The sequence below is a fragment of the Zootoca vivipara genome, chromosome 3 (assembly GCF_963506605.1).
Source record: "Zootoca vivipara chromosome 3, rZooViv1.1, whole genome shotgun sequence".
Lineage (NCBI taxonomy): Eukaryota > Metazoa > Chordata > Lepidosauria > Squamata > Lacertidae > Zootoca > Zootoca vivipara.
Window position 1 is genome coordinate 12,869,654 of NC_083278.1, and position 21,566 is coordinate 12,891,219.

The window sequence follows — 21,566 nt, forward strand, 5'->3', positions numbered from 1 at the left end:
AGGGTGAAGTACAAATCCATAGTTGCAGTGCAAAAAAAGTTACAAAAATGTAAGACAATAAATATTAAAAGAGAGAGACTAGAAGCCAAATACACCCATGTTCCTGCCAAAAGGAACATGGCAATCTCTACAAAAATATAAGAGGGAGCAGAAGCCTTTAGGCAGCACGTGGGTGACGCTGTGGTCTAAACCACACAGCCTAGGGCTTGCTGATCAGAAGGTCAGCGGTTCAAATTCCTGCAACGGGGTGAGCTCCTGTTGTTCGGTCCCAGCTCCTGCCAACGTAGCAGTTCGAGAGCACGTCAAGTGCAAGTAGATAAATAGGTACCGCTCCAGCGGGAAGGTAAATGGCATTTCCGTGCGCTGTTCTGTTTCGCCAGAAGTGGCTTAGTCATGCTGGCCACATGACCCGGAAGCTGTACGCTGGCTCCCTCTGCCAATAAAGCGAGATGAGCGCCGCAACCCCAGAGTCATCTGCGACTGGACCTAACAGTCAGGTGTCCCTTTACCTTTGCTTACCTCCTGTTTATAATGGCCCCAGGCAGGTATGTGGGGTAGAGTAGGTGGAAAGTCTTGCCCCCTGATAGTCCATCGCAGTCTCTCCCCTGAACTTTAGTTCAGTCCAGTCGCGATGGTCGATCTCTTGTTTATCATCCTTCTGTGAAGGTTGTCGTTGTTTTCAGCAAATGGGAAATTCTTTGCAAATCTCTCTCTCTCTCTCTCTCTCTCTCTCTCTCTCTCTCTCTCTCTCACACACACACACACACACACACACACACACATTTTTTATTAAATTTTCTGTTTTACAATTTAGAATACCCATTTAAACATCCTTAAAATGTCAATGACTTCCCTTCTCTTTCCGTGGTTCATTTTGCATAACATAAATCCCTGCATATTTTACATAAACAAAACTATTCCGTATTCCATTATTACATCCATCAAAACTTACTTACACTGTTGAAATTCTCTTAATGCTGTCAAGGTTTTCAAGTGTGCACAATTTCCCCCCATATATTCAATAAACATTTTCCAATCGTCTCTAAACATATGGTGTTCTTCTTGTTCTCTTATTCTATATGTTAAGTCTGCAAGCTGCACATACCCTTTCAGCTTAAGTTGCCATTCTTCTTCCGTTGGGACCTCGCTCCTTTTCCATTTTGGGGCTAACAAAACACGGGCCACAGTAGTAGCATACATAAATAACCTGTTTCTGACACCTGGGAATTGTCGTCTGAATTATCCCAAACGAAAAGGACTCTGGTTTTTTTTTGGGGGGGGGAGTACTTTTAAACATTTTTTTCAATTCATTATGGATCATTTCCCAATACCCTTTTACCCTTTTACAGATTCACTACATGTGAAAGAACGTCCCCTCAACCTCTTTGCATCTCCAGCACTTATCTGATTCAGTCTTATACCTCTTAGCAAGCCTACTCGGAGTTAGGTACCATCTGTAAATCATTTTCAAGTAGTTCTCCTTCAAAGACTAAGATGGTGTAAACTTTCAATCGCTTTTCCAAAATCTTCCCCAGAGGTTAAAAACTATATTATGTCCTATATCTATTGCCCAGTGTCCCATAGAGGCTTTGACAAGCTCGTCTTTTGTTTCCCAATCTTATCCTTTGCAAATCTTCCAACATCAGCTAGCCAATATGGTTCTGTTTTAGTAGGATTTAATAGGGCATCACTTATTGAGGAGGTGTTAAAAAGGCAAGTCGGTTTCTGTTCATCCAAGGCATGGACTAAGAAGGTAGAGCATTGGTAAGCACACCAAGGCCCAGGGGCCGGATCCGGCCCAATCGCCTTCTAAATCCGGCCCACAGACGTCTGGGAATCACCGTGTTTTTACATGAGTAGAATGTGTGTTTTTATTTAAAATGCATCTCTGGGTTATTTGTGGGGCACAGGAATTCGTTCATCCCATATATATATATATATATATATATATATATATATATATATATATATATTCCGGCTTCCGGCCCCCCACAAGGTCTGAGGGACTGTGGAGCAGCCCTCTGCTGAAAAAGTTTGCTGATCCCTGAGGTAGAGTGGCGAAATAACATTAACCGAGAAATCAAATTAGAACTTGGGGTGTGTGTATGTGCCATTTTAATTTATTTCTGAATCAGAAGCAGCTCTCTGATCTACGAATCTGGCAAAGATGTCCTGCTTTTCACAGCTTTGGTTTTGGTTAGTTATATTAATGGCACTACAAAATCTGTCAAGCTTTTACAATGAAGTCACTTCACAAGGCGAAAGGATGTTCCAGGCAGTTTTGTTGCTGTTTTTTTTTTTTTTTTTAGGTTTTGAAAAGCAGCATTCATAATTTGAATCAATGTCGTATTTCCCAGGTGGGTGGGTGTCTTTAAGTTTTCCTAATTACTGCCCATTACCGCAGCCGCTTGACATGATAATCGTTAACTGTGGGAAATATTTTCCGCGTAGTAACACAATCCAATGGAAATTAAAAAAGGAGGCTTTGAAGTATTAAAACTTGTAAGGGCAGGTTTGGAAATGCACTTCTCAGGACTTGCATCTTTGCTTTTGGGAAGTATATTTGGAAATAGTCGCCTTTGGTCAGTAATGTTTCTATAAATGGAACATGTGGATTCTTGAATGCTTTATCTGCAAATCGGAAGCCTGTGATGATTCGGGCAAGTGCTGTCTTCTCCCTCGCAGACAGGAGAGCTGTGGCTGAGCTCCCTTTTGCAGGATCCTCAGCAAGTTCCCCTCTTCTGGCTGCATGGCACACCCTTTCCACCTTGGATGGACCGATTCCCGATTCTTGTAAAACAAATTCTCCTTGGTTTTCGGTGTGAAATGCTCACGTCTATTATGAAGGATGCACAGTTGTCTAGAGCAGTGGTCCTCAACCCCCGGGCCACGGACCAGTACCGGTCCGTGGATCAATTGGTACCGGGCCGCCCAAGGAACATTAAATACAATTAAATTAAAATTATTAAATCAAAACAATCTAAATAAAATATAAACAATCAACGTCCCCCCCTCAGCGGGCCGCGAAACAGTCAACGTCCCCCCCTCAGCGGGCCGCAGTAAAATGATCAAACGTTGTCTGGTCCATGGCGATAAAAAGGTTGGGGAGCACTGGTCTAAAGCATGACATTTCATATATAAGCATGTTGTTGTTTAGCCGTTTAGTCGTGTCCGACTCTTCGTGACCCCATGGACCAGAGCACGCCAGGCACTCCTGTCTTCCACTGCCTCCCGCAGTTTGGTCAAACTCGTGGTCTCCGGGTCCTGTAAAGTTAATACTAAATCATCAGCAAAGGCTTTTAATTTATACTGTTTAGATCCCGCTCCTATACCTTTCACATCTTCATTTTTCCTTATCATATTCAACAAGACCTCCAGGACAGTTATAAAAAGTAGAGGGAAAAGTCCTTGCATCTCTAAGGAAAGTTTTGTTTGTTAAATTACATATTTTGTGTCATCCTTCGCAAATTGCACCAAGGCAGCTAACGGCCTGTAACTCAACATTTACTATTTGCTTACTTATGTACTGTACGTATTTGTCTCTTTCCACACACGTCTTGAGGCAGTGCACAAAATACAGTAAAAACAGCTAAAAGCAACACACACAAAATAGCAGCAGATGAAATTAAAAGCAATGCAAAGTGGGCACCCGTGGCAGAGGTCTTTTCATCCAGCTGGGAAAACTTGTCAGAACAAAACATGTATTTTCAATTGTTTCAGGAAGGTGTGCCTGTTGCATCTTGCCAGGAATGCTGTTCTAAGCCTAATGATTCTAATTAGGCTTACATTCCAGAAAATCTTAATAATAATAATAATAATAATAATAATAATAATAATAAATCTTCCGACAGCCTAGAGACAAGGAGATTGCCATAAACCACCGTAGAGGACAACCTTGAGAGATGCAAAGGTTTTAATGTTTTCAAGAATTATGTTCAGTGGTATTGTAGCCCTTTCCCCTGATCCCAGTTATGCAGAGGTCCAATATTATTCCACAACAGCCACAACAATAAATCTGACCATCTGAGTTAAGAGCAGAAGTTCTGGCCTTAGCACCTAGTACATGTGGATTAAATGTTGAGTAGCAATACAATCCTAAACAAAGTGTTAGAAACTGGGATAATAATAAAAAAAAAATCTAGGAGTCAAATGGCTCCTGAGACCTGGGTTGTGGGTGCTAAAACAGAATAATGAACTTCTTGTTTATTATCGTATATACTCGAGTATAAGCCGACCCAAATATAAGCCGAAGTGCCTAATTTACCTCAAAAAAACTGGGAAAACTTATTGACTCGAGTATAAGCCGAGGGTGGGAAATGCAGCAGCTACTGGTAAATTTCAAAAATAAAAATGAATACCGTCCTATGCCTTTCCCAGCTGTCGGCGGCGGGGTGGAGGGAGAAGCGGCGAGGAAGGATCCCTTCCTCTCCGCTTCTCCCTCCCTGCCGCCTTGCACAGAGCAGGCATAGGACGGGGGGGTTGGAGAGTCGCAGCGCAGCGCTTCTCTGAACCCCCCGGTCCTGTGCCTTTCTCTGCCACCACCCACCTCACTCGAGTATAAGCCGAGGGCGACTTTTTCAGCACATTTTTTGTGCTGAAAAAGTAGGCTTATACTCGAGTATATACAGTATTTTGATAAGCATGAATTAATGCGCTATTCACATTGTTAATACATTTTTAGCAGAAATTGTCAATGCATGTTTCATTTGGTGCTTGCAATAAAAAAATTGGTACCCTCCTTCAGTTTTCAAAACATTCTTTCTAATTAGAGCTCATCTGGCTCGTTTCCCCAGCCACTCTGGGTGGCTTCCAACAGAATATTAAAATGCAGTAATCTATTAAACATTAAAAGCTTCCCTAAACAGGGCTGCCTTCAGATGTCTTCTAAAAGTCTGGTAGTTGTTTTTCTCTTTGACATCTGGTGGGAGAGCGTTCCACAGGGCGGGCGCCACCACCACTGAGAAGGCCCTCTTCCTGGTTCCCTGTAACTTGGCTTCTCACAATGAGGGAACTGCCAGAAAGCCCTCGGCGCTGGACCTCGGTGTCCGGGCAGAACGATGGGGGTGGAGACACTCCTTCAGGTATACTGGACTGAGGCCATTTAGCGCTTTAAAGGTCAACACCAACACTTTGAATTGTGCTCAGAAATGTACTGGGAGACAATGTAGGTCTTTAAACATATTGTCTGTGGTTGACGTATACTTCGAGGCTTCAAAGCACATACATCTGTGACCCACTTGCACAGGCTCCCACAGGCTGGGGGGGGCTGCTTCAGGTCACCTGGTTCTAGGTCATGTGGTTCTAGGTCATATGCACTAGATGTAACACCTAGAACTTAGGTCAGCACAGGAATGTACTGGCAGGGAGCGCAGAGCTTTCATCACCAGTGTAATATGCTGACACAGAGCAACTCCAGCTCAAAGCCAGGCTGCAGCATTCTGCACTAGGTGATGTTCCCAAACTAACCTAAAAGCCAGCCCCACGGGGAGCGCATTGCAAGAGTCCGCCAAGCCCTGCACCACTGTGGCCCCGCCATCCCTGTAGCCGGTGTACCAGCAGTAGCTGAAAAAAAAATCCCCATAGCTTAGGAAGAGTTGCTCTAGAGCAGGCACCCCCAAACTGCAGCCCTCCAGATGTTTGGCCTACAACTCCCATGAGCCCTAGCTAACGGGACCAGTGGTCGTGGAAGATGGGAATTGTAGTCCAAAACATCTGGAGGTCCGAAGTTTGGGGGTGCCTGCTCTAGAAGGTAGGACTCAGGTCAATAGCTTCAAATTACAAGAAAGGAGATTCCGTCAAAATATCAGGAAGAGCTTTCTGACATTAAGAGCTGTTTGATTCCCACAACACGTGGTGGACTCTCCTTCCTTGGAGGTTTTTAAGCAGAGGTTGGACGGTTGTCTGTTATGGATACAGTACTTTAGTTGAGATTCCTGCCTTGCCTGGGGTTGGACTAAATGACTCTCAGGTTGCTTCCCATGCTATGATTCTAAGATTCTCGGCTGCAAAGTTCTGAGAAGGACTAGGTGGAATGGAAACCGTTCAAGGAGAGGAGCTGCCAGTCTCTCAGAAGTGCAAATAGTCTGTTTCTGCTTCCCCTTTCTCCCTCTGCGGCAACTCTTGGTGGAAGGGTGGGATACAAAAAGGCAAGGTGTGGGGTGGCTTAGTCAAGTCTAGGGACGCAGGTGGTGCTGTGGTCTAAACCACCAAGCCTCTTGGGCTTGCTGATTGGAAGGTCAACGGTTTGAATCTCCATGATAGCATGAGCTCCCATTCCTCTGCCCCAGCTCCTGCCAACCTAGCAGTTTGAAAGCATACCAGTGCAAGTAGATAAATAGGTACCGCTGCGGTGGGAAGGTAAACGCCGTTTCCATGCGCTCTGGCTTCCGTCACGGTGTTCCGTTGCTCCAGAAGTGGTTTAGTCATGACATGACCTGGAAAGCTTTCTGCGGACAAACGCTGGTTCCCTCTGCCTGAAAGCAAGATGAGCACTGCACCCCATAGTTGCCTTTGACTGGACTGAACCGTCCAGGGGTCCTTTACCTTTACCTAGTCAAGTCTGGTTCTTCAAGGAAGAATATGAACCGAGTCGAATGCACGGGTTGAAACTTTGCCGTGTTACAAGTTCATGCCTGCGTAATCAACACATCTTTTAATGCACTGCAGTATTTTGGCATAGGAATGTAACATCTGCAGATGTGTTTTTTTTGTGTGCCGGAATATGGTGCGCACATGATGACTTAATGAGTTGATTACTGCGGTAGGTAACATAAAATAATGGGAAAATGAAGAGAACCGAGGCACATGGGACCCGACCCTCCCTTCTGTCAGTGGAGCTGGGAAGCTGACTTTTTATGGAATTAATTGCAAATTTGGAGGAATCTATTCCCTGCTTGACAATCCTTTAGTGGCATGGCTGAAAAGCAAACTTCTTCCACTTCCCAGCTTTCTGCCAGACAGTATGTGCAGAGATGCCTCAGGATGTTAACTCTTTCCATACACGCCTGAAGGGTGCGGGTGCCTTTCAATGCTCTTCCATCCAGCATTACCTTACCCGAACTTTCATTACTTTGAAAGCCTTTCTCAGGCTGTGTCTGACTTAGGTGAGCTTCTTAGTAGAGTAATAACGCACATCAAAAGCTGCAAAGATGATAAAATCTCCTTCCTAGATATTTCTCTATTTTATTGTAATTGAATGTGTTCTTGTGCTTCATTAAATCAAAAGAGCACAGAGCTGAGCTTTTCATTCCTGTTGCTTCACAGTTTATATATATATATATCTTTTATTTGAGAAAATTTCGTTTTGCTTTGCACTTGCAACAGTCCCCTTGATAGAGATTGCATATACAGTGGAACCTCGGTTTACGAATTTTCGGTTTACGAACGCCGCAGACCCATCTGGAACGGATTAATTCACTTTCCATTACAGTGGTGCCTCACTAGACGAATTTAATTCGTTCCACGGGTCTATTCTTATAACGAAAAATTTGTCTAGCGAATCCCATAGGAACGCATTGATTTTTTTTTAAAAAAAATTAGCCCATAGGAACGCATTAATTGAATTTCAATGCATTCCTATGGGAAACCGCGATTTGCTAGATGAATTTTTCGTAAAACGAATTTGTCTAGCGAGGCAACCTCTGCTAGAAAAATCCTTTCTTTAAGCGAAAATTTTGTCTTACGGGGCGTTTGTTAAGCGAGGCACCACTGTACTTTCAATGGGAAAGTTTGCTTCAGTTTATGAACGCTTCAGTTTAAGTACTCCGCGGACTGTCTGGAACGGATTAATCCACTTTCCATTACTTTAAATGGGAAAGTTTGCTTCAGTTTATGAACGCTTCAGTTTAAGTACCCCGCGGACCGTCTGGAACAGATTAATCCACTTTCCATTACTTTCAATGGGAAAGTTCGCTTCAGTTTATGAACAGACTTCTGGAACCAATTGTGTTCATAAACCGAGGTACCACTATAGTAGTACAGAACATTTAAAAATACTTTTAATAAAAAAATATGACTTTCATATCAACTGATCTCTGAAAACCCAGCCAGAACAGCTTCACCTTTGGACTATGAAGTTTTGCTTAGGTGACCTGTTTTGCATTTGTTGGGAAGACTAGAAACACGTGAAAAGGTTGCCTAGCTCTGGCATCCAAAAATCATGAGCAGGCAGAAGCTACTGCTGGTGGTATCCCTGGAAGCAATAGCCAGTGTAAACGCCTGAAATGGGGTGTGTCGATCATAGGGAGGAGGTGGAGCTGAGGCTAGGATCTGCCAGATCCTAAAATAATCCAGCTACCAGCACATTGTGCAAAGAAATCCAAGCCAGGCCTGTTTTCTGTGCCAGCCTAGAGCTGGCATGGGAAAGCTGTGAACATATCCTGCCCACCCTTTTCAGACAGCTCAAATGGCAAGGCATTTGCTGCTACCCACCTAGAGATGTAAAATTTTCGGAAATTTTGAAGCTCGGGGGGGACGGACCGTTTTTTCCCCCCCGGGGAGAAACAGAAATTTTTGGGAAAATTGAAAAAAATGCTACATTAGCACATCTTTTTTCTTTTCCAGATTGAAAGTCATTCTGTTACTTTAGAAACATAAAATATAACTATGGATAATGTTAATGGGCATAAAATTATAACAACTAGCATATTAAAAATATAGTGTATCCAAACAGGAACTGAAATTCAACTTGTCATTCATCAGTGTTTGCTATGCAACATGCTTACTCCACCTCCCATGTTTCGCCCATGAGACCTGATGTATTTCCTCACACTGATGTGTGTGGTCTGTTAACCACTTTAGCTACTACTATATGCTTAAATTAGTTTATTTCACTTTTTAAAGACCGTTTTACAGCATTTAGTGTTTAAAATATTTTCATTTCTTTTTGTCTTTCCTAACACTTCTCTGATTGCCACAACAACACATACTTTAAGGCCCTTTTGTTTTTCCAATTTTTCGGGGGGAAACAAAAAAGGCTTCAGGGAAAAAACGGGGGGGGGGGGAGACCAGGCTTTTTTCCGAATTTTTCCGGGGGTTTTCCGGGCCATCACATCTCTATGCAGCCCACCAAAGAGAATTCTTTCTTTTTTTTTCAAGCCATTTTTGTTTTTGTTTCTATGGACTCAGCGACATTAGCCAAAAAATGTTTTGAATTCGTTATATAAACGTGCAACACCAGATGGTGCCAGAGAGAGAGAGAAAAAATCCATGTGATTTTTTACAGAGCGCCCTCCCTTTTGTTGTAAAGATTTAATTTCTGCTTTAAAGAGATCTCCCCCTGCCCCGTTGTGTAAATCCACTCCATCTCTGATACAGGCAATTCAAGCAGCTCCTGTTTGCCCTTTGCTTTCTTCCATTTCCTTTGCAGCTCTTTAGACGAAATAGTTTGCCGCTTTGAATTTTATCAGCATTTTCTGATGCTTTCGAATGAAATTGCCATACGTTATGAGTGCCTGTGAGTACAGTGGAACCTCGGTTTATGAACACCTCGGTTTATGAATTTTCGGTTTATGAACGCTGCGGACCCATCTGGAACGGATTAATTCATTTTCCATTACTTTCAATGGGAAAGTTTGCTTCAGTTTATGAACGCTTCAGTTTATGAACAGACTTCCAGAACCAATTACACCCATGCTTCAGTTTATGAACGCTTCAGTTTAAGTACTCCGCGGACCCGTCTGGAACGGATTAATCCACTTTCCATTACTTTCAATGGGAAGGTTCGCTTCAGTTTATGAACGCTTACTCCGCGGACCATCTGGAACGGATTAATTCACTTTCCATTACTTTCAATGGGAAAGTTTGCTTCAGTTTATGAACGCTTCAGTTTATGAACAGACTTCCAGAACCAATTGTGTTCATAAACTGAGGTACCACTGTACGGTGTTTTGGGCTGCGATTCTGTGCCACTGAACTATATAGACAGGTGTAGTGGATTCACACCACCAGAGACGCTCCTGGCGAAACGATGGGACAATATTTTGCAAAGTCCTCACCTCACTACTTAAGTAGACTTGAAGCAAATACACGAGTGACGTTAGTGTTGGAAGGCTCCATTTAAACCCGCAAATTGAGTACCGACAGCGGCATCCTGGCATGTTTACTCAGGAGCAAGTACCACTGCGTCCTGTGAGGCTTCCTCCCAAGGAGGCATACATAAGAATGCAACATGAGTGCCATGTGCCATGTGAAACTTGAAATGCCCATTACCAATGGATTTCTGTTGCCAATTTTCACTTCAAGGGAACATTTGATGCAAAGTGAGTGAGGTTGTTCAGCCAGTGTTTCCCTTCTGCTTCGTGATTAATTCATCACTACCTCACCAGACCATAGTTCTAGTTACAGGTAGGTAGCCGTGTTGGTCTGAGTCGAAGCAAAATGAAATAATTCCTTCAGTAGCACCTTAAAGACCAACTAAGTTTTTATTTTGGTATGAGCTTTCGTGTGCATGCACACTTCTTCAGATACACTTGAAACAATTGCAGTCATCAGCAGTCGTTAACAGCCATCAGAAAAATTTCAGGAACAGACTGGAAATAGAAGTTGCTGAATTGGAACTCATTACCAAGCTTAAAACCATGGAGCCACCTGGGATGAACAAAGACATTGGATTCTTATCTCATTATGCATGATCAAGCTTTCTTTAGTGCCTCAGCCCTTGCTTTCCCCCCGCAGGACCAATTGCAGTCACCAGCAGTCATTAACAGCCATCTACAGGTTTACCACTCCCATCAGCCCATCACCCATTCCCACCCCCACCCCCTCTGTATATACATAAGGGTCTGACTCTTCTGTTTCAAGTGTATCTGAAGAAGTGTGCATGCACACGAAAGCTCATACCAAAATAAAAACTTAGTTGGTCACTAAGGTGCTACTGAAGGAATTTTTTTATTTCACCAGAGCATGTTTTTCAGGGGCCAGGGAATAGACTGTTTTTGTGACTGAGCAGATCTGGTGAGTCACCCTCACGAAGCAACAGTCAGCTAGGGGAAAAAAGCCTTTCCTGCAGTTGTTATTATTATTTTTCTTGTTGTGGGCAACTGGCCTTTGGATTTCCATGCACCTCTGCAACTAGGAAGCTGTCAGATGATGCGTAATGAGGTTGCAGTCTCAGATGCTATCTCCAGTTGCTCCTTACTCATGCTCGGAGAGAGCTTGTGTTTCATCACCTCTTGGCTTTCAGAAGAAGGAAAAGTGCCCCGGCAGCATCAGGGAGACTCAGAATTCCCAACAATTAAAACAGCGAGGTGACTCTTCGGTTACGAAATATGGCAATACCAATTTTGGAGAAGTTGCCGCCCCACTTGTGAGCCACAATGAGCTTAAAGAAGGTGACTTTTGTGGCATCCTGTTTTGGAAGGGACAGTGTTGTTGGGGGTGGAAAGGAATGCAGCCCCCTTTCTGGGTCGACCAGGCCGTCCTTCCCTTCCAGTGGAATGTGCATCCAATTTTCACCCCGGTGAAAGAAGTGCAGCAAGAGGAAACAACAGGCTCAGGTCCCATTCCCCTGTGCTACATTATACTTCCACTGGGATGCATCCAGCTCTTCGTCAACATGCAGAAGTTCTCATCCGTCATCCCTGCCAAGCAATAGAGTGGGGAGGAGAATGCATGGGGGGGGGGGAATCGAAAAGTACGGGTTGTTGTTGTGGGTTTTTTGTAAAATATTTTCCGCATCCCCGAATGGGAACATTTGCAGTGAAAACCAAACCTTGCCAAAATTCAGCATGGCCCTACTTGTAACGCTCCCAGGTCCGTTGGACATCATTCTCTCTGCAGTTGTGAAGCTTTAGCACGTTGCAATGTGTTCTTTTGTTAATGCTTAACAATTAAGGAAATTCTTAACAAAGGAACTCCTCCCGTGGCAGTGTCTCACCAGTTCTATGCTCCCATCATTTTCTTAAATCACGAGCAACTGTTATTATTATTTTGCAAAAAAGGGGCGCGGGTGGCGCTGTGGTCTAAACCACTGAGCCTCTTGGGTTTGCCAATTGGAAGGGCGGTGGTTCGAATCCCTGCAACGGGGTGAGCTCCCATTGCTCTGTCCCAGCTCCTGCCAACCTAGCAGTTCGAAAGCACGCCAGTGCAAGTGGATAAATAAATACTGCTGCGGCGGAAAGGTAAACGGCATTTCCGTGCGCTCTGGTTTCTGTCACGGTGTCCTGTTGCACCAGAAGCGGTTTAGTCATGCTGGCCACATGACCCGGAAAGCTGTCTGTGGACAAAAGCGAGATGAGTGCCGCAGCCCCGTAGTCGCCTTTGACTGGACTTAACCGTCTGGGGTCTTACACACAACATATTCTCCTTCATTTGTTTTAACTATAGTCTGAGGAAGAGTTCTGTGAAAGCCAAAAGCAGGAGTGGGGAATCTGCGGCCCCCACAAATGTGGTTGGGGCTACAAATTCCACCATCTCCGACCGTTGGCTGGGGCTGTTGAAAGTCCAACAACATCTGGAGAGGTGTCTCAGTCTGAAGCAACCGCACTTCTTTTTCGGTTGGCCCTAAGAAAGGTATTGTTCTTGTTACTATCCCTTGGACGTCCTTCAAAACAGATCAGCGTGGCTGCTTGGCTTTCCTGTGTGCTTGCTTTGAAGAGTTTCCAATAAGCAATCAATAAGCTACATTTGGTTTTCCTTCCCAAGTTCTGCTCTGATGAACTGTGAACCTACTGGCGACTGGCCACAAATTAAGAGCATGAGTGAAAAACCCCAGTTTCCTTAGCAACCAGCTGTTTCCCCCTCCTCAATCCAGTTAGCTATTTATTAACAGAGGACATGGGATGGGGGGACAGTGAGTGCAGGGGTGAAAGTCTGTCCGCCAGTTCCCAGCGCTGCATATGAAACTGGAGGAGCTGCAATGATTTATCATGGAACTGTTGGTTCTCTTAGACAATTAAGGGAATCTTAAAGATGATGATTTCTAACCCTTGGCTGCAGAGGAAGGGCGTTTCGCATTGAAAAGTAGGAGGTAGTCTGGAGCAAAGTCAAATCAGACAGTTTTGACATGGATATGTTTCCATTTTTTTCTCAGTAGGGAGAGTATCTCCTCCCATGACTCACTGTTCATTGTGGCTGGGCTATAGTCTCATCTTTAGAACTTGGTTATATGTCACTGCACGTCTGGAATTTGTTTTTGTTTTTATACTGAATATGCATCATATATGCTTCTATTATTGTTTATATGGTTGTGTGTTAGAGTGTATATGCTCCTTAAAACAAAGGTTACAGTCACCGAAATGGAAACTGATGGACTGGCTGTGATTGATTCTCAGTTGAACATCTGGCTAGTTCAGATGGCAACCTTCAGCTACGTTGAGAGCTTTGAGAAAGAAGAAAAGTCACTTGATCCATAGACAGACAGCCTCCCTCCCTCCCCCCCCTCTCTCTATATATACACACACAGTGGTGCCTCGCAAGACGAATTTAATTCGTTCCATGAGTCAATTCATTTTGCGAAAAATTCGTCTTGCGAATCGCGGTTTCCCATAGGAATGCATTGAAATTTCTTTTTTTTTTTGCCCATAGGAACGCATTAATTAAATTTCAATGCATTCCTATGGGAAACCGTGATTCGCAAGACAAATTTTTCGCAAAACGAATTCGTCTTGCGAGTCACCATCAGATCGCAAGATGCATTCGTCTTGCAAAAAATTCGTCTTGCAGGGCATTCGTCTTGCGAGGCACCACTGTATATGGACCTGTTCTGACCTCTTTTTCTTAATGGTGACTGCTCCGGCTGCATAGAGAAAGCGTTCCAATTGTGCAGATAAAATATAATGTAGAATTCTACAGGATAGGGTATTTAGTGTATGAAAACAGTCCAGGTCCAATGATCCCCAGGCATGTACCTCCAAATGGTGGAGATGTCAGGTGCCAGCAAGACCAATGGTCAGGGGAGATGTTCCCCAGTAACACCAGGAGGGCCACATTATTGTGAGCTGCTTTGAACTCGAAGTATGTTGTTGGTAAGATGGGATACATGATTAAATTTAATCAAATAGAAAAGCAAGTTCCCCGCCCATGGTTTTACAGCATGCAGCTACTAACCGGTGAAGATGGTAGCCATCCATTGCATGAACTCCGTGATGCCACATGGGTTGTTGCCAGTGTTAGAAACTTGGATATAAAAGCTAGGCGCCAAATGGCTTCTCAGACCAAGGAGTACAGTCCCCCAAACGGAATATCTAGTTGTCATTTTGGGGTAAGGCGGCTCTAAAGTCTTATTTTTCAAAGGATGGCCTGACTGTGATTGATTGCTAGTTCAGGTGACAACTTTGAGCTTGGTTAAGAGTTTTGAGAACTTAAGGAAGAAAAGCTAATAATACGGTAATAATAATAATATTTATACCCCATCCATCTGGCCTATTCCGACCTCTTTTTCTGTATGGTGAGGGCTCCTCAGGTTGCACAGAAAAAGCAATTTAGTTCTAGAAATTCATTCTGACTGTGCCGATAAAATATAAAGGATCGAATTCTACAGGATGGGGTATTAGTGTATGAAAAAAATCCAGATCCAATGATCCCCAGGCATGCATCTCCAGGTGGTGGAGATGTCAGGTGCCATCCTGGCACCCGGGCACCTTCATTTGGTCGCAAGTGGTTGATAGCTGAATGCAAAATGCGCCTGACACCTGGCTAATTTCGAAGACGCCAGAAGTGCTTAGTGGCAGACCTTCATCGTTGTCCTTTGGTAGGTCCGGCTTCTGCAACTCTTCCCCCCAAGTTGGCCATGGTTGCACTCCTGAAGAGCTTAGTTTGGATTTGCCTGTGTCTAGGTACCGCATGACGCTGTAGACATAGAATTACTTGAGGCAGTTTTAAAGTGTTTAAGGTTATTCGAGTACTAGAAATATCCTATCAGTAGCAGGAAGGCACCTTGACAACTGGGTCATTGTGAAATCAGTTTTGCTCGGCTTCTGTGTTACAGGTATCACTCACCAAAAGAACAGAATGCTTTGATCTTCTTTTATCCAAAGCCTGCCCTCTGTTTTCTTCCAAAGAATGAAGAATTAACAGATGGCGGCTGTACCGAAACTTTTCATGTTTCTAATCTGATGAGATAAAGAGCTCCTGAAAAATATCTAGCCAGTCAATAGTTAACACTGAACGGATCTGGGAACATTCAGTGGCCATTTTAAAATGTACTCTCAGTATATCATATAAAAAAACCTAGCATGTTACATCCAGCAAGTGAGACATGAATCCAGTTGTCACAGGGTGGAGTGTTTCCTGCTCAGGATGCCCATTCAAGTTCCACTCCACCCACCCCAGTTTTCCAGTCAACCCTGGCAAGAGTCATTCAGTATTTTGTACTGCCTGAGCATCCTTGCTGACATATTTGGGGGTTCCCCACCTTGGGATCTTCCCACTGAAAAGTTGTTTGTACTTCTGTAAACCTCGGGGATTCCCTGAGCCTCTGTTACTTCCACCTTGTGTGTGGATGGTGCCATTCTGGCTACGTAAGGATGGTCAACATGAGTACCCTGTTTCTCATATTTTAAGACATACCCATAAAATAAGCCATAGCAGGATTTTTAAGCATTCAGGGAATATAAGCCATACCCCGAAAATAAGACATAGTGATAGGCGCAGCAGCAATGCCGGCCGTGGCAGGAGGAGGAGGAAAAAAAATAAGACATCCCTTGAAAATAAGCCATAGTGTGTTTTTTTGAGGAAAAAATAAATATAAGACATGTCTTATAATATGAGAAACACGGTAATGGCCAATACCCAGTATGTTTCTGAGCACAATTCAAAGTTTTGGTGCTGACCTTTAAAGCGCTAAACATTACAAGCATTACTCAAATCCTGCCAAAGATTTTAGTTGTTTACAGTGTTCTCTTAGATCAGACATGTCCAACTCCCAAAAGACTGTGATCTACTCCCAGTATAAAAACAAAAAACAAAACACTGGCAGTGATCTACCCATTTTCATTGGAGGGAGGAGGAGCGTGTGTTGGGTGGGTGGATTGCCCAGAGTTGTTGAGCTTTTTGGGGGGAGGATTGCACAGTTTTTTTAGCCTTTCCCCTGTAACTTTTTGTACATGATAAGGATCCCACGATCTACCAGGATCAGACGGGTATCTACCAGTAGATCACGATCTACTGGTTGGACATCCCTGTCTTAGATAATTTGTAAATTTCTCCCATTCCCTATTAAAGTTTCTCTCTTTTTGGTTTCTGACTTTCCCGGTCATTTTCGACATTTCGGCAAAGTCCATCATCTTCATCAGCCATTCCGCTCTGGTCGGGACTTTATCTTCTTTCCATCTCTGGGCCAGTAGTATCCGCACTGCTGTTGTCGCGTACAGAAATAGTCGTTTCTGCTCCTTTGGTATCTCTGGACCTAAAATTCCTAGTTAAAAAGCTTCTGGTTTTCTCACAACATTATTTTAAACATTTTTTTCCAACTCATTATAAATCATTTCCCAGAATGCTTTTGTTCTCTTTCACGTCCACCACATGTGGTAGGACGTATCTGCCTTCAAATCTTGAGCCTCTCCATCATTAAGCTGATCCCATGGTGTGCTTTTAAATCACCTCGAGATATGTATGGGAAACGAAATTCTTATATTAATTTAAATAATAATAATGATCTGGGTGCCTTCTGGCAGGGCGTGTGGAGAATCTCAGCATGATACTTTCCCTTTCTCCTTTCATCCTTGGCAAATCAAGAGTTCTGGCAGCAGCTTCAGAAACCTGAATCCTGTAATGGCACACAGAAAGATATCATTTGATTATGATTTTATTTCCTAAATAAGGACCAGCTTGAGGTTATCTTATGAGCTCCTTGATATGGGCCACCCATTACATATGTCAGCATTAATATCCCCATTTTTAAACCCCCAGATTTCATCCCAATTTACACAGCTTAGAGAAGGACTTGGTAGATGAGAGAGGAAGCGTTCTCACTGCCTTTCAGAGGTTTCTTACTAAAGGGTTAAGACAGGAGGCAAGTCAGCTGTGTTGTACCTGTTAATGTTTTCAGATACAGCCAAGTTCTATGGGTGGGAAAATCTCGCTCTGCCTCATTCATCATCGCCTGCTGGTTCCTGTGTGTCTTAAAGTAATAGAGCTTGTGTTAGCAAAATGTGGTTTTGGAGGAAAGAATTGATGAAAGGCTGCTAACTCCACCTCATTTACTGCTAGAATGGGGGATTCCAACCTGGCTTACTCATGTTTGCATTACCATGGTGCCCCGTGTAATATTTTTCGCAGTTACTTGAATTGTGTGTGACCAGCTGTCTATAAATAGCACTTACATTAAGTACTTACATGCCACACAAATTCTTTCTCCCTTCACCAATAAATTTATAGGACGCACATAAATCTTCACCGAGAAGTCATACATTGCAAAATAACATATATATTTTTTTTAAAAAAAGAAGAAGATCCCATAGCATTTAGAAATCAACTGAACATGTTTTGACACCTGTCTACAGATGATTTCCCACTTGTGTCATATTTTGGCTATCATCGCTCTCCGAGAACTTGAGCAACTCCTTGTGAACTTTTGAACCTCTGTAGTCTCCTTCACTCATTGGGATAAGAATTTACATTCTTCCAGCAGGTAGCTCTCTTTCTCTCTGAATTAGCATTCTGATCGTAGCCCCAAACGGTGGGAAATGGGAACAGTGGTCTGCCCTTTTAGACAGAAAAGAATGCCATGTTAATGCCTCCATGTAGATAGGAGCTTTTGGTCGCGGGCCAAATCCACAGAAATGTAGATTTATGGTTCTCAGAGAGAACTTGAGGCTTCTTTGCATGGCGAGTTGCACCAAACAATTCACTCACTGTGCACAGGTAGTTCAGATAGATGAGTTACTGACACCTCCAGTTTATGCTTCTTTGATGGCAAGATTTTGTGGATGGTGGCAGTTGGTAAACATGAAGCTACTGACTTTGAAAGACAACTAAGGACTAGGGGGCCAGCACCCTTGCTTGCAGGTGCTGCTATGCAGTGAAGGCATGAGTGCTGTGGGCAGTGTGTCTACAAACTAATAGTTTACAAGCTATTGTATTACCAACCTTACTATATGCTTGTGAAACATGGACCACTTATAAACACCATCTCCAGCTCCTCGAAAGATTCCATCAACGGTGTCTCCAAAAATTTTTACACATCACTTGGGAAGACAGGCGAACTAATACCAGTGTACTGGAAGAAGCAAAGATCACCAGTGTCGAAGCCATGATTCTTCAACATCAACTTCGTTGGACTGGTCATGTTGTGCGGATGCCTGATGATTGACTTCCAAAGTGACTACTGTACTCTATTCCGAACTTAAAAATGGAAAGCTTTTTTTAAAAAAGTAAAAAAATGGAAAGCTTAATGGTGATGGTAAACAAAAGAGGTTTAAAGACTCTCTTAAGGCAAATCTTTTAAAAAAATGTAGCATAAACACCAACAACTGGAAAAACACTGCCCTGCAAGCACTCCAATTGGAGAACAGCCTTTACCAAAGGTGTCATGGGCTTTGAAGACACTCAAACTCAGGACAAAAGGGAGAAATGTACTAAGAGGAAGGCATGTTTGGCAAACCCTCGTCGTGATCAACATCCTGCCCGGAAACCTATGTCCCCACTGTGGAAGGATTTGTGGATCCAGAATTGGCCTCCACGATCACTTACAGACTCACTGTTAATGGAAGACAGTCTTACTCGGCTAAAAGTGATTGCCAAAGAAGAAGATGTATTTCTGATGTCATGACCCATATTTGTGCTGGGCAGCTGAACAGTGATGACCACATAGCCCCTGTAGCTCTCTGTGCTTCCATGGATGAATATCCACTGATAAGGATGTCTACTTTCTCTTGGGTACTCGTCAGTCACAGCTCCCTCTTCCCTACCAAACTACCTCATCTGCTGGAAAAGGGATACTTGAGGTCCTTGGCAATAGATAACCCCCAGACCCTTACCTGGTCTTGCCACAGGTGAGACCTAGAACACCACAGAATGCTCCTCACTTGTTCATTTCTGTTTAGGCCAACATAACTTGCCTCCGCTGGGAAAAAGCAGCTCTTAATTTTTTTTTTTAAAGTAACATGAACAGTTTGATAGGCTAGCGTGAAATGTCAGGCACACTATTCAAAGAAGAATTTCTCAATTCATTTTAAAAAATTAGGTGGGCGTGAATTGGGTAATTTTGATGTTAAAGTTTATACATGCTAGTTGATGCATTGATATTGAATTGATTAGGTTTTAATATCAAAATATTAAGGTTCCCATGATAAATGGCATGTTCATGGGGAAGTTATGATGCTATGTTATATCCTGCACATGGGCAATATCCAGTCATATAAGACCTAGCTCTGAGCTCCAAGAACCACAATAAGTTTGCAGCAATAAAACGGCTAGCATGTTTGCAAATTGGTTTCAAATTGGATGAGGAACAGCTTGTTGAGATTGTTGGATTGTCTCGCCAGAGTGGTGCATGCTCTAGTTATCTCTCGCTTGGACTACTGCAATGCGCTCTATGTGGGGCTACCTTTGAAGGTGACCCGGAAACTACAACTAGCCCAGAATGCGGCAGCTAGACTGGTAGCGGCCGCCGAGACCACATAACACCGGTCCTGAAAGACCTACATTGGCTTCCAGTACGTTTCCGAGCACAATTCAAAGTGTTGGTGTTGACCTTTAAAGCCCTAAACAGCCTCGGTCCAGTATACCTGAAGGAGCGTCTCCACCCCCATCGTTCTGCCCGGACATTGAGGTCCAGCACCGAGGGCCTTCTGGCAGTTCCCTCGCCACGAGAAGCCAAGTTACAGGGAACCAGGCAGAGGGCCTTCTCAGTAGTGGCACCCACCCTGTGGAATGCCCTCCCACCAGAGGTCAAAGAGAACAACAATTACCAGACCTTTAGAAGGCATCTCAAGGCAGCCCTGGTTAGGGAAGCTTTTAATGTTTGATGAATTTCTGTATTTTAATATTTTGTTGGAAGCTGCCCAGAGTGGCTGGGGGAACCCGACCAGATGGGCGGGGTATAAATAATTATTATTATTATTATTATTATTATTATTATTATTATTATTATTATTATTATTATTCCTGCATTGCACGGGGTTGGACTAGCTGACCCCTATTGTCCCTTCCAACTCTATGATTCTATGATGATGTGTATAATAACACAATATAAAAAAAGATTTTCTGTTATCTCCCTTTTCTGCTTTCTGCCACAAATATCCGAAGTGTGGAAACTTTGCTGTTCTGGTGGATTTCCATGTTACGTCGCGTGACTCCAGTAAGGACACTGTATGGTTTTCTGATCGTAAGAGAGAGGTAAGGCTCATTAATTTGTGCTTCAAAAGCACACAGTTTAAGTGGGGGAAGCAGGAGATTGCCTTGGCTTATTCACATTTGGTTATTGCATGTTCCTAATATCTTGGGAATTTTTATTTGTGCTGCTGGAGGCTCCCTTTTTTTGGAATTGATATGATATTTGAAGATACTGCAGGGAAAAACTCTGGAAAAGTGACAAAGTTTACAGCATGTCATTCTTTGGAGGAAAACTACCTGAAAATGATTCACAGATGTTATTTAACTCCAAGTAGGCTTGCTAAGGATGTATAAGACTGAATCAGATAAGTGCTGGAGATGCAAAGAGGTGGAGGGAACGTTCTTTCATATGTGGTGGACTTGTAAAAGGGCAAAAGAGTATTGGGAAATGATCTACAGTGATACCTCGATTTAAGTCAGGCATCCCCAAACTGCGGCCCTCCAGATGTTTTGGCCTACAACTCCCATGATCCCTAGCTAACAGGACCAGTGGTCGGGGAAGATGGGAATTGTAGTCCAAAACATCTGGAGGGCCGAAGTTTGGGGATGCCTGGTTTAAGTACACAATTGGTTCCAGAAGTCTGTACTTAACCTGAAGCGTACTTAACCTGAAGCGAACTTTCCCATTGAAAGTAATGGAAAGTGGATTAATCCGTTTCAGACGGTCCATGTTGTACGGTACTTAAACTGAAGCGAACTTAACCTGAAGCAAACTTTCCCATTGAAAGTAATGGAGAGTGGATTAATCTGTTCCATACTGGTCCACGGAGTACTCAACCTGAAGCGTACTCAACCCGAAATTTGAGTGTAATTGGTTCTGGAAGTCCGTACTTAACCTGAAGCGAACTTTCCCATTGAAAGAAATGGAAAGTGGATTAATCCATTCCATACGGTTCCACGGAGTACTTAAACTGAAAGTACTCAAACCAAAGCATACTTATACCGAGGTATGACTGTATAATGAATTGGAAAAAATGTTTAAAAGTACTTTCCCCCAAACTCAGAGTCCTTTAATGGCTTTGTTCTCAAAGCCACCAACATGAGTTTGACCAAGCTGCGGGAGGCAGTGGAAGACAGGAGTGCCTGGCGTGCTCTGGTCCATGGGATCACGAAGAGTTGGACACGACTAAACAACAACAAAGGAAGAATAAGGGCAGTGAAATGTTGCATTTATATTCTGCCTTTCCATTTAAAAGACAGTGACTAAGCAGCGTCAATCTTGATGCTTACCTTTCTGCCTTCTCCTGTCTGCCAAATCCCTTTGCCTGCAAGCTTGAGGGACGTCTCTTTAT

The 21,566-nt window shown here is 43.3% G+C and overlaps 1 protein-coding gene across 1 annotated transcript in view; it reads left to right on the plus strand.

The window, feature by feature from the left end:
• Positions 1-21,566, plus strand: part of SLX4IP (SLX4 interacting protein) — a 91,148-nt gene that overhangs the window by 34,221 nt on the left and 35,361 nt on the right. Inside the window, exon 3 of the mRNA XM_035110077.2 lies at positions 20,188-20,277. Coding sequence (XP_034965968.1) covers positions 20,188-20,277 — 90 coding nt within the window. The remainder of the gene's footprint in view (positions 1-20,187; positions 20,278-21,566) is intronic.